Source organism: Phascolarctos cinereus, unplaced genomic scaffold (genome assembly GCF_003287225.1).
Source record: "Phascolarctos cinereus isolate Bilbo 61053 unplaced genomic scaffold, phaCin_HiC Scaffold_1;HRSCAF=81, whole genome shotgun sequence".
Taxonomy (NCBI): Eukaryota; Metazoa; Chordata; class Mammalia; order Diprotodontia; family Phascolarctidae; genus Phascolarctos; species Phascolarctos cinereus.
The window spans coordinates 142220644-142233550 of NW_027555514.1; the positions used below are offsets into that span (position 1 = coordinate 142220644).

The following is a 12907-nucleotide window of genomic DNA, read 5'->3' on the forward strand; positions in this document are numbered from 1 at the left end:
TTTATTGTTGTTGTTTGTTGTTGTTTTTGTTTGCTTGTTTTTTGTTTGTTCTTTTTTGTTTTGTTTTGTTTTTGTTTTTTTTGGCAGAAGTCCTCTACTTTTGCTTCCTAGGGACACTGAGACCTGAAAGCTACAAGTATCTGTGACTCATCTCTGGTTGTACTGGGTGGTTACCAGCTTGTTTGCCTTGATGTTGGCTTTGCTGGCAACCACCTTTCCTAGTTCTTGTGAGCTTCTGGCTTACTTTTTGTGCAGTTTGAGAGTGGAAGATATCACCATAGTTTCTCATTGGTTAGTTTTATTATTCAGGTCTTTGCTGCAGGAGTAGGTATGTAGAAGATATATATATATATATATATGTATACATACCTCTAGACCAAGTAAAGGAGATAAACTTTGAGGCAAAAGTTATCTCTGTGAATGGGAATGGCCATTACCACATGTGGGAATCTTGTCTGGTACTTACCAGAGCACAGAAGTGGGGTCCTTTATTGGGAAGAAATCTGCAACCTGATAACATTGTATGTCTGTGTCATGAAATATGAAGACCAAACAACTCTCTTATATTTCTTACAAGTATGAGCCTCCTTGTATATGCTTTTATGTGAGGTATTACAAATTTCATTTTTTTCGAATACAATACAGTCAAAATTGGCTTATAATAAAGCAAACATATGTCAACAACACTCATTAATGTTGGTTCAGATATAATTTTTAAGCAGGTTGATAGTTTGAGGATGACACACAGACCCTATTACTTTATAATCTATTAAGGGACTGATTTTTAGCTTACTGACCTTGTGAGAATATATAATGAGTTTCCCTGACATCTGAGAATTATCACAGCGATTCCCTTCCCACTTTGGTGGTGTTTTTTTCTCTAATTAACAAGCATTTACTTTCTTTCCCTTCTATCCTCATCCTCAATTAATAGAAAAAGAAGAAAACCCTTGTGTCATATATACATAATGAAGCAAGACAAATTCTTCCTATTATCTAAGTCACAATATATATGTCTTATTCTGCATCTTGAATCTATCACTTCTCTGTTGGGAAGTGGGCAATATAGTTCTATCACCAATCCTCTGGAATAATATTTGGTCAATGCCTTAATTGGAGTTCTTAAGTCTTTAAAAGTTGCTCATCTTTACAATGTTGTTGTTATTGTACAAATCTCTGAACCCATCCCTTTCATCATTTCTTACTACATAATAGCATTCCATTACATTCATATACCAGAATTTGCTCAACCATTCCCCAATTCCTATACACTCTAGATAATACACATGTAAGATGGTCCCAGAGGCTACAAGAATTCTGTGCATATGGGCCTTTTCTGTACTTTTTGCAATTCAAATTAAGATATTTTAAGTTCTTTGCTGAAGTGGGAAAAAGCAATCAGTTGCAAAATAAGCCTGTGATATTTCATTCAACAAACATTCAACAAATATCTACTCTGTAGAAGTTCTTAGGCTGAAATGACCCAGGGCTATCTTGAGGAAGATACAATTTCCTAGATAAATTCATTGATTCAATTAATATTTTGAAGCACTTGTTATACACAGAATGCCTTTAAAGACCTTGGGAGAGATATGAAGATATTTAAGACCTATATTTCTCACCTGAAAGAGCTTAAAATCAAAGAGGGGAGAAGAATACAATACAAATTAGAAAAATAGCTAAGTCCTGATAAGTGCGAAATAAATACCCTGATATGGTCTCATTATTTGAATTTGCACTGCAAGTCTCCTCTGGGCTGGAACCAATGACCATATTTTATATAATTATAACTTCAAATAGTGCAAATTTGAATATATATCATCACTTCAGGGATTTGTTATATACATCAAATGCCTGAGAAGAGTAAAAAGTACTAAGAAACACATTGTGATCTCTCTCTCTCCACCCTTTTAATTATTCTATATATATTAAAATAAGTATCAACATCAACCTTAAAGAAGTCAAAAAGGGTAGCTGAATGAATACATAAAAGTAGGAAAGACCAGTTCTTCCTGTTTTGCCATGGCAATGATGGGTACCTTATGGTATGGTTTTACATATGAACATCAAGCCTTTTTTTTTTTAAAAGCATGAGTTGGATACCCTAGATTTTGTACTAGTCCTGTTCTAGGACACTGTGAATGTGAAGGAGAATATCATCTAGTTCCAACATTAAAGGACCTGTCCTTGGTTGTCTGCAAACAGCTAGGTGGCACAGAGAGAGGACTGAGTGCTGGACTTGGAGTAAGGAAGAACTGAGTGCAAATATTGCCTGGCACTCTTTTTTGCTATGTGATCCAGAACAAGTCAACTAACCTCTCTAAGACTTGGTTCCTCACCTGGATCATAATGGTACCTACTTTATAGGCTTACTGTGAGGACCAAATGAGATAATATATATAAAGTGTTTTGTAAAGCTTAAAGTGATATGTGTTATTTTTGTTATTATTTTATAACCTGATGATAGGACTACTTTGCCCACCTCTTGATAGAGAAGTGATGGAAGATTCAAAATGCAGAATAAGACACATTTTGTGATATAGACAATATGAGAATTTATTTTGCTTGACTATGTATATTTGCCACAAGGGTTTTCTTTTTCTATTAAATGAGGTTGAGGTTACAAAGGAGAGTAGAGGGCTTTAAATGAGATAAAAACAATTTGAATCTAGACTATAAACTCCTTGAGGTTAGAGAATTTCTTTTACCTAAACTTTGCATATCCCCAGCTCATGACACACTATTCCACACATTATAGATATTGAATAAACACATAAATATTGTTTGGGTTGTGTGTGTATGTGTGTATATGTCTATGTATGTCAGCCAGGCCCTATGGAAGTTCATAAATATGTGGAGATCCCACAAGAGGAAACTTCTTTAGCTAATTCACATAGGCAAATGGTTTGCAATTTATAGTGTTGATCCAGCATTGCCTGGATCACTGATAGGTTAAGGGACTTGCTCAGGGTCACACAACCAGTATGTGTCAGAGATGGGAATTGAAACTAGGTTTTTCCAGATTCTAAGGTCAGTTATACATCCACTATGCCAAGCAGCCTTTATTATATTGTCATAATCATTGTTTTTCATTTTAGAGTTCCACATTAGGAAATAGTTTCCTAGGTATATCACAGGCCAGAAAAAGATAACTATTAAATTCATAGGCCAATTAAAGTAGCTATTAAATTATTTCTCCAATGAAGGTAATTAAAAAATGAAACCTTTGGGGGCAGCTAGGTGGCACGGTGGATACAGCACTGGCCCTGAAGTCAGGAGGACCTGAGTTCAAATCCGGCCTCAGACCAAACACTTTACACTTAATTAGCTGTGTGACCCTGGGCAAGTCACTTAACCCCAACTGCCTAAAAAAGGGGGGGGGGAAATACCAAAAAAAATGAAACCTTTGACTTCAGATTCAGTAATAAATTCATAATACGAACTTTGATTATTTCAAAATTGATTCTATTAGAGCTATTTGATAGATTTTTATTTATGACACTAAAGAAATTAGAATAAATTTACCTAATTCCAGAGTAGTATAGGATGCTTCTCTGTAAACAACATGTTCATAATTACTATTATTTATTATAAACTTGAGCATCTAGGTGGCTCAGTGGATAGGGTGCTGGGTCTGGAGTCAGGAAGACTCATCTTCCTGAGTTCAAATCCAGTCTCAGACACTTACTAGCTGTGTGATCCTGGGCAAGTCACTTAACTCAGTTTTCTCATCAGTAAAATGAGCTAAAGAAGGACATGGCAAATCACTCCAGTATCTTTTCTAAGAAAATCCCAAATGGAGTCACAGAGTCAGACACAACTGAAAAACAACTGAGCAACTGTAAGCCTATACTAGATTTGTCCATTTTGTAACTGAAGATGCATTTTAGGATTTTAAGATGAGATTGTGATAGTTCTGATCTTGACACATCATTAGCTACAGCCATTTTGTAATCTAACCCAATTCTTTCTCTGCACAAAGCAGAATAGAACAAAGGTTACTGTACAGTGCTTGTAGGAAGATAAACAAGTAAGCACTTGTTCTTTGAATTGTTTATAGAAGTTTTTTTAAAGTTCATAGAAAAAATGCTAAATTAGGGCAAAAAATAATTTTTTTCTCCTCTTTTGTACTGGTTATGATAAAAATGAATTAGTAAAACCTCTTTCTTATGGTATTCTGCATAATTGGACTTACTGGTCAACTGACAGTTAATCAAAAATTCATTATGTTTCAAACATTGTTGAAAATCATTTCATACTATTTCCATAGAATTTGTTGTCTTAAGCAAAGTAAACATAATTGCATTGGTTTAGTAACATCCTGCAACACATCAGCTATCTTTATGAAGTTCTATATATCTAGACTTAAGGTTCTCAAGGTGTGGTCCTAGGACCCAACAGATCCCCAAGACCCTTTCAGGGAGGCCTCAAGGTAAAAACTATTTTCATAACACTAATGCAATGTTATTTGCCTATCAAAATACAAGAGTTATCCCTTTTGCAACTACATATCTGTGTGAGGCTTGATTTTCTTCATATGCTTCAACTAAAACAACATATCACAAGAAAGTGAATGCAGAAACCCATCTAAGAATCTGTCTTCTATTACCTTCACATTAGAAAGCTTTTCAAAAATATATAAAACAATGTCAGTCTTCTCACTAACTTTTTTGGGGGGAAATATTATTTTTCATTAAAATATTTGTTAAAATATAATGGGTTTATTGTTGGTTTTAAGTTATATTAATATTTTTAAATTATCAGTTTTAATTTCTAATATGGTAAATATACGGTAACTATAATCCACATAAACAAAAACCCTTTGAGGGCTTCAATAATTTTTAAGAATTTAAGGGGGCTCTTTCCCCAATTGATAAATGGTCAAAGGATATGAACAGGCAGTTCTCAGATGAAGAAATTAAAGACATCTATGGTCATATGAAAAAATGCTCTAAATCAGTATTAATTAGGGAAATGCAAATCAAAACAATTCTGAGGTACCACATCATACCTATCAGATTGGCCAACATGACAAAACAGAAAAATGATAAATGTTGGAGAAGATGTGGGAAAATTGTTAGTGGAGCTGTGAAATGATCCAACCATTCTGGAAAGCAATTCGGAATTATGTCCAAAGGTTATGAAAATGTGCATACCCTTTGACCCAGCAATAGCACTTCTAGGGCTGTATCCCAAAGAGATCATACAAATGGGAAAAGGACCCATGTGTACAAAATACTTATAGTAGCTCTTTTTGTGGTGGCAAAGAATTGGAAATTGAGAGGATGCCCATCAATTGGGGAATGGCTGAGCAAGTTGTGGTATATGAATGTAATGGAATACTATTGTGCTATAAGAAATGATGAACAGGCTGACTTCAGAAAATCCTGGAAAGGCTTGTATGGTCTGATGCTGAGTGAAATGAGCAGAACCAGGAGAACATTGTACACAATAACAGCCACATTGTGCAATGACTAATATTGATAAACTTAACCCTTCTCAGCAGTACAAGGATCTAAGACATCTCCAAAGACCTCATGACAGAAAATGCTATCCACATACAAAGAAAGAACTATGGAGTTTGAATGCAGATTGAAGCATATTATTTGCTGTTTTTTTTTCTTCTGTTGTGTTTTGTTTCCTCTTTCTGGTGGTTCCTCCTATTGGTTCTAATTCTTACTTACAACATCACTAAAGTGAAAATATGTTTAATAGGAATGTATATGTATAGCCTACATCAGATTGTACAACACCCTAGGAGGGAGGTGGAGAGGGAAGGTGAGAAAAATTTAAAACTCAAAAGCTTGTGGAAGTGATTGTTGATAATTCAAAATAAATTAATTTTTAAAAGAGAATTTAAAGGGGCCCTGAAACCTAAACATTTGAGAACTGATTACCTAGAGACTATGCAGTAGTGTAAAAAAGCTGGGCTAGCCTGTAGTTGGGGGAGAAAGGTTGGGAAAGGAAGTGTAGTCCTTGAAGCATATACAGATATTCTTTGCCTGTTTCCTATCCTACCATGTGGAAACTTGGGGGAGCTGGTTTCCAGCTGTAAATGACAAAGAGGTCAGTACTGCATGATGGAAAAAAAAGTCTTCTCATTGAACATAAAACTGGAATAACTTGTGACTCAGGTGGTTACGGGTCTAAATTGAATGTATATGCAAAGGAGATGACATACCCATCTCTCAGTCTCTTCCATTAGGGCTATGAAGAGGAATAACCACTCTGAGGTGCTGGATAAGGAACCAGACACATTCTTCTACTCAGCTACCACGTTTTTGTGAGCACATGGTACCTCTGGATTTTTTTTTATGTTTATTCTTTCCAGCTCTTAGGCACAAGTATTCTGAGATAGGAGTGCCCAGGCAGCTTGGTAAGTTTAGGGAATCTAGAGTTCATCATCAGAAATCCCATTTAGAAGCCTCCATTTTTTTCAGTGAAATAAGTAATTAGACCCTCAGTTGAGATGCTGAGTTGAGGGGAGTAATGGAAACTTGAGGAAGGAAGAGAAAGTTTGGAATAGCTTCTGTGGAGAACAGAAGGAATCAAGGAAAGGAAAAGCATTTACTAAGAACCTACTATGTGCCAATACCTTTCTAATATTTTTCAAAACAAATACTTTTCATTTAATCCTCACAAAAGCCCTGTGAGTTAGGTACTATTATTATCCCAATTTTATAGTTGAAGAGACTGAAGCAGAAGTTAAGTGACTTGCCAAGAGTCACATAAAAAGTAAGTGTCTGAGGGCCACATCTGAACTCGTCTTCCTGACTCCAGACCCAGCACTCTGTCCATTGTGCCACCTACTTTGCTACATTAAGGGCCCAGACTTCCGATGGAAAAAAAAAACCTGGAACACCTGAACTAGAAGAAAGACAAGGAGCAGCAGTGCAGTAGCCCAGCAAACGGATCTCTCAGTGCCTCAGCAAAAACAAGGGGCCCCAGACAGATAAGTACCCTGCAGCATTCATCTGAAAGGAGGTGAAGAAAACAACCAAAGGCTTCCTAAAGCCCCGGTCTTGCTGATTCCAACCCAACACCAGGTGAGCTGTAGGAGCCCTAAAGCCCCCAATTGTGAAGAAATCCTGAAGCCCAGGTGGTAGAGCAGGCAAACACCAACACCTGGACCTCCGAGTGCCTCAGTGAGGGTGGGGGAACCGGTGGAAACCAGCTCAGAAAACCACCAGGAGCCTGGGCACTCCACTGCAAAGGAATCTCCCGGTGCATTAGCAGAACCGAGGGAGACAACACTGCAGGGGGCCCCAGGCAGATAAACATCCTGCAGCACCCATCTAAAAGGATCTGAAGAAAGCTAAAGGAAAGGAAAAGCAGGCAACCTAGAATTGCCTGAAAGTTCCAGCCTTGCTGATTCCAGCCCAACACAAGGTAAGCTGCCAGAAACCTACAGCCTCCAATTCCCAGCATGAGAGGCCCCAGAACGCAAAGCCAGTGACCAAGACCTAGGCTCCCAACACGAGAAGCTTGGGTCAGTACCCTCTGTTCCCCAGCAGGAGAGCTCAATCTCTTTAAAGGCCAGGGAATAAAGAAACATTATGAGTAAAAAGAAATGTACCATAGATTCATATTATAAGAAGAGTAAAGATCAAGACAGAAATTCTGAAGAGGACAACATTGTCAACAAACCCACATCTGCAACAACAAAAGGGAATATGAACTGGTCTGAAGCCCAAAAAGCCTTCTTAGAAGAGCTCAAGAAGGATTTTAATAGTCAAATGAGAGAGGTAAAAGAGTCCTTCAAAAATACAATTGGCCAGTTGGAAAAAAAACACACTGAAGAAAACAAGTCCCTAAAATCACAACTGGCCAGTTGAAGAAGGAAGTACAAAATATAACAGAAGAGTATGCTGAAGGAAACAAGTCCCTAAAAAACACAATTGGCCAGTTGAAGAAGGAAGTACAAAAACTAACAGAAGAAAACAATCTGTTAAAAACTAGAATTGGACAAATGGAAACGAATGTCTCTATTGAGAGAGCAAGAATCAGTCAAACAGAAACAAAAAAATGAAAAAAATCGATGAAAATGTAAAATACCTCATCAGTAAAACAACCGACCTGGAAAATTGACTCAGGAGAGACAATTTAAAAATTATTGGACTACCTGAAAATCATGATGAAAAAAAGAGCCTGGACAGTATCTTCCAGGAAATCATACATTAAGGGCCCGGCTGAGATTGGATAATGTAACTTTGTGATATATTCAATCAGCATGGTTGTAAGACTTCTAGCTATGTTCAACAGCTTGTGAATAGGAACGGAGGAAGCAAATATGTAAAATCCAAGTTTGAAGTTTAGCAAGACACAAATAAATAAGAGAGCAAAGGATTCTAGAGCAGAAGATTGTTGTTGTTTGTCCTTTCCTGAAGAGGACCATGGTATAAGGAAGGTGATGCCATCACATGCAAGTGAATTGGATTTAAGTGAGGGAGAGGTGTGCAAAGCCACTATCCTCACTCTCTCCTCTGGAGCCTCCTGGATCCACTGATAAGATACAAATCAGGACAACTGTGGATGGCCCTGGAAGCAGTGGGCAACTTTGGCCTTTATAAGCTAAGGTCTTTCCCGGGTCTCAGTTTGACTGAGGCAACACCCATTCATTGATTAAGGCTAGGTAAGAAATGAGACTCTTTTGCCTAGTCAAAAAAAAAAAAATCAGTGTGGCAGGAGAAGACCCTCAGGGTTTCTGGCCAAACAGAAACAATTGCTATTTACATTAGGGTGGGGGGATGGGGGAAACAATGACCACTAATTGCGGTTTGGCCTGGGACCTATTCTTGGCCAATCAATAAGAGTCAGGGTACATTGGGTTTAACCCGGTGCTTAAGAAAGAAATGTAACCCTGAACGCCCAATACCTTGGGAGATTTCACCAATCAAACTTTACATTCCTTTGGGCAGAACACCCACTGGTAAGGGTATGAGACCCTACGTATACAGAGGGCTGGAAAGGGAAGGAAAAGGAGAGGGAAGAGGAAGGGAGGGGAAGGAAGGAAGGAAAGATACTGGGTTTCATTTGGGACAGATGAGCTTGAGATGTTTCTGCAACACCCAGCTTGAAATGTACAAGAAGAAGTTCTCATCCTCTCAAATTAGAGACTAAACTTTTGACTGATTGAACAAGGAAGCTGTCAGGGTCTTCCTTGGGAAGGTGCAACTGAGGTTTACAGGAAATTGTCCAGAATTTGTATTGATCAAAGGACAGCTGGATGTCTCCCTTCCTGCCTTCCCCAAACAAATTCCTCACTGTAGGCTTGTTTTCTAGGTAGCTGTCAATTCCTGAGAAATTAGAATCTAGAAAAATGATAGTACTAGCTAGCATTTAAAAGGCACCTCCAGCTTTACAGAGCATTATACAAATAACTCACTTTATTCTCACAAGTACTCTGAGAGGTAGGTACTGCTTTTATTATTATTCTCATTTTACAGATGAGGAAACTGAGGTAGTAAATGTCTCAGGTAAGATCTGAATCCAGATCTTCATGGTAACTGGTATACCATTCCATCTACTGTGTCACCTACCTAGCTAATTAAGTGAGGTTAACTGAGTCGGTTGAATGGTTTATTGCATTCATTTTTCCTAAACTACTTCTCCAAGCATGAATGAGATGAAGGTTAAGCTTTTAAAAGCAGAAACCGTAATCATGCAGGTGACTAGAAGAAATATGTTGGGGGGGTGGAATACAAATATACTTGATATGAGTTTACAGTAAGGACATTTTATTTATTCCCTTAGTGGAGCTAGTAACACATCAATATAAAGGCTACCAGCTATAATAAATATCAGTGCTGCACGGTGACAACTGTTTGATCTTTGTCTTTTGTTTCCAGTCGTAACTAGATCTAAGGCCCTTTCTTACCCTTATTAGCTCGGTTTCAAAAAGCATTCAATATCGCTGTATTTCAGGACCATGGAGCGGTCTAGTCATTTTCTCCAAAGAGCACGAAGAGCCGGACTAGCTCAGCCCTCAACGGCTCGGGCAAAGAGCATTTGATGCTCTCGGTTTAGGAGCCCCTAAACCATGCAGTCCTTCCTCCTGGCTCTTCAGAATCTGGAAATGCGCTGGCTGGGAGGAGAGAAGGGAATGGGGGAAAGGACAGATTCCTTCAAAGACAAAGATAAGGGACATTTCCCCCTCCAGCATCCTTTGGACCACAAAACCGAGGGGATGGGGGAGGGGAGGAAGAGGGAGGATAAGCTGCCGCTCAGCACCCAAACCCCGTGGCGTGATTTGAGGAGGTGCAAGAAAGGCTAAGGACAGTCCAACCCAAGCCGCCCCGCCCCACCCAAAAGGCAGCTCCAAAGCAGGGCGGGGCTGGAAGCCCCTCCCCTAGTGCGCTTCTCTCTCTCCCCCTCCCCCACTCCCCTCCCCCACTCCCTTTCTAGGAGCTTGCCACAGACAAGTGGAAGGCAGGCGCTCGCGCTTTCTCTTGAGTCACGTGCCGGGGCCGCTGCCCCGGTTATCTGTGGCGCCCGTGCGCCCCCGAGGGAAGGAGGGAGGCAGCCATCCCCCCGGAAAAGCGCGTGCCTCACGTCCACCCCGTCCCCGGCTTCCTCCTCCTGACCTCCGAATCCTAACGCGTGCGCACAGCTCCGCCTCTCCCCCCCTCCCCGACGCTCCCCGCCCTGGGGGGTGGGGTGAAGAGATGGGGCGGGTAGGAGCCGAATGCTCGGACTCGGGAGCCTCGCGGACCGCCGCCTCCTCTGGCGTCACGGCTCTTCCCCTCCCCAATCCCGGCCCGCCCTCTCTCCCTCGACCCCTCCTCCTCCTCCTGCTCCCACTCCCGCTTCAGCTCCTGCACCCCACCTCCTCCCCTCCTCCTTCTCCGCCCCCTCCCCCCCCCTCGGTCCGTGCAGTGACTTAAGCAACGGAGCGCGGCGAAGCCCATTTTTCCCCTTCCTCGCAGCGCCGACGAGCCCGCGGCTCGCCTCCCCCCACACGCCCTCCGCCCCGAGATGAATTGTGCGGCCGAAGCCGAGTTCAACATCCTTCTCGCCACCGATTCCTACAAGGTACCGGGGCTCGGGGTGGGGGCTGGTGACGGACGGAGGAAGGAGGGTCCGGGAGACGCAGGCGGGCGGACGGGGTGGAGAGGCTGCTGCCGGCGCGGTGGGGGGGGGGCGCCGCGCTGCAGCTGGGGGCCCGGGGCAGGTGAGCCGGCTCGGGGCCCGCGCCGAGGCCAGAGCCGGGGCCCAGGGAGGCCGCTGTCGCCGGGGATGGGGCAGGTGAGGTCGGGGCTCCCTGACTGCGATGTATGGGGAGGAGGCGGGGCCTGCCGGAGGGGAGGGGATGGTGGGGCGGTGCGGGTGCGGGGAGGGGGCGTGGGAGGCCGGGCGAGGAGGAGGGGACCGCGCACGGATGCGCACCTCCGCAGACCCGCGCCCCATCCTCCCCAGGAGCGCGCCCCTTTCTTCCCAGGCCAGGCTTGGGGGAGCGGGCGAAGGAGGGAGGAAGGGCGGGCGTCCTGCTGGGGAAGCGGGTCAGTTAGGTAACGGCTGCAGCGCCGGCGGCGGGGGGGAGGCCCTGGATCTGCCCACGCCGCCCCCCCCAGCCAGCCCTGGGGTGGGGGAACCTCGGGCGAACCGGGCTTCGGGGGAGGGGGGCTTACCTTGCTCTCCAAGCCTTCCCTTCGGGGAATTCGGCCAGTTTTATTTTCTTTTCCTTTATCTTCCGCTATTTAAAACAAACAAAAAAAACGTTTCTGGTCTCAGACAGTAATTGTGTAATCAGCAGGTACACCCCCCTCTTGGAAGAAGGGTTGGGGGTGGTGGTGGAGGAAATAGGGGAGGAACGTGGTGGAAAAGGGCATAAGGGTAGGTTCCTTCTGTCTTTTCAGCCCAGCACTTGTATCACTCCAAGTTGTACTTGTTTTCTTATTATCCCTTGCCCCTAGTCCACTGGACTCTTTCTCTTTTGTTTGTCTTAAAAGTCTGTCATTTTCAGCAGTGTTCTTTGCCCCATAAAGAGGTGGAAACTTTAACTTCGGACTTCTAGGAAGAGAAAGTTAGGAAAGGAAAGTGAAAGTAGTGGAGCCCTGACGGCTTGTGGAGTTAATACTAGAGGACACAGCCTAGTTGAATATTTCTTATTAAACACGTGTACTAATGCTGTCCCATTACACTTTCAAAAATATAGAGGGATGTCTAATAAGGAGTAAATTTAGCATAAATTATTGTACACATTATTATGCTTTATTAGTCTGACACTTCAGAGATACCTGCAATATTATTTGGACAGAAACTCACACGTGTTCATTGGACTTGAGAAATGTAGAGTTTTTAAATTATCAAGATGATGGTTTAAATACATTTAATTTAACTACAACTCCTTTCACGTATCAACTGTATCTGGTTCATTAGTGCTAAAAATGGTTTACAATCCTGTTTTACTTTGTGTAAGTTATCCTGCTGTTTATTTTGTGTTTCCCCTTAACCTGATAGTGGCTTTAACAAGTTACTTTAATACTTTTTCCGATTCTGAAACTTAAATGTTTTGAGACCTAAAATTTTAGGTCGTTTGTTCAGGTAGTGTTAGTGGCTCATTGAAGTAAAGTCCCTGAAGTTTTGAGTAGTATGGCTCTTCATTACCAGGAGAACCTAGGATCATAGATTTAGAGCTGAAAAAGACCATAGAAGTAATTTAGTGCAACCCCCTACAGAAACAAAGGCCCAGAGAGGTTGTGACTTAACCGAAGTCTCATAGAAGTAAGCAAGAGCTCTGATTCCAAAGTCCATCAGTACTCTTCCATGCTGAAAGTAAACAGCTACTACTCTGAAACAAACTATTAGATTGTTGTGTTAGATCACTACAGTCCATTTGATTAATGGTGATGTTTTGGATATCTTAAGTGGTTATTAGGCATCTTGTTGCTGTTCAGTTTTCCAGCTC

At 41.8% G+C, this 12907-nt stretch overlaps 1 protein-coding gene and 1 long non-coding RNA gene across 3 annotated transcripts in view; one reads left to right on the plus strand and one right to left on the minus strand.

Moving 5' to 3' along the window:
• Positions 1-12007, minus strand: part of LOC144457144 (uncharacterized) — a 336988-nt gene extending 324981 nt beyond the window's left edge. The window contains exon 1 of the long non-coding RNA XR_013486501.1: positions 11628-12007. This is a non-coding gene — a long non-coding RNA (uncharacterized LOC144457144). The remainder of the gene's footprint in view (positions 1-11627) is intronic.
• Positions 10875-12907, plus strand: part of NAMPT (nicotinamide phosphoribosyltransferase) — a 50870-nt gene continuing 48837 nt past the window's right edge. Inside the window, exon 1 of one of the 2 annotated variants that reach the window (XM_020984577.2) lies at positions 10875-11031. In XM_020984577.2, the coding sequence (XP_020840236.1) occupies positions 10975-11031 (57 nt within the window). In that variant the 5' untranslated portion in view covers positions 10875-10974. Of the gene's footprint in view, positions 11032-11146; positions 11245-12907 lie in introns of those variants that run through there. The other variant, XM_078154413.1, reaches the window with a different exon arrangement.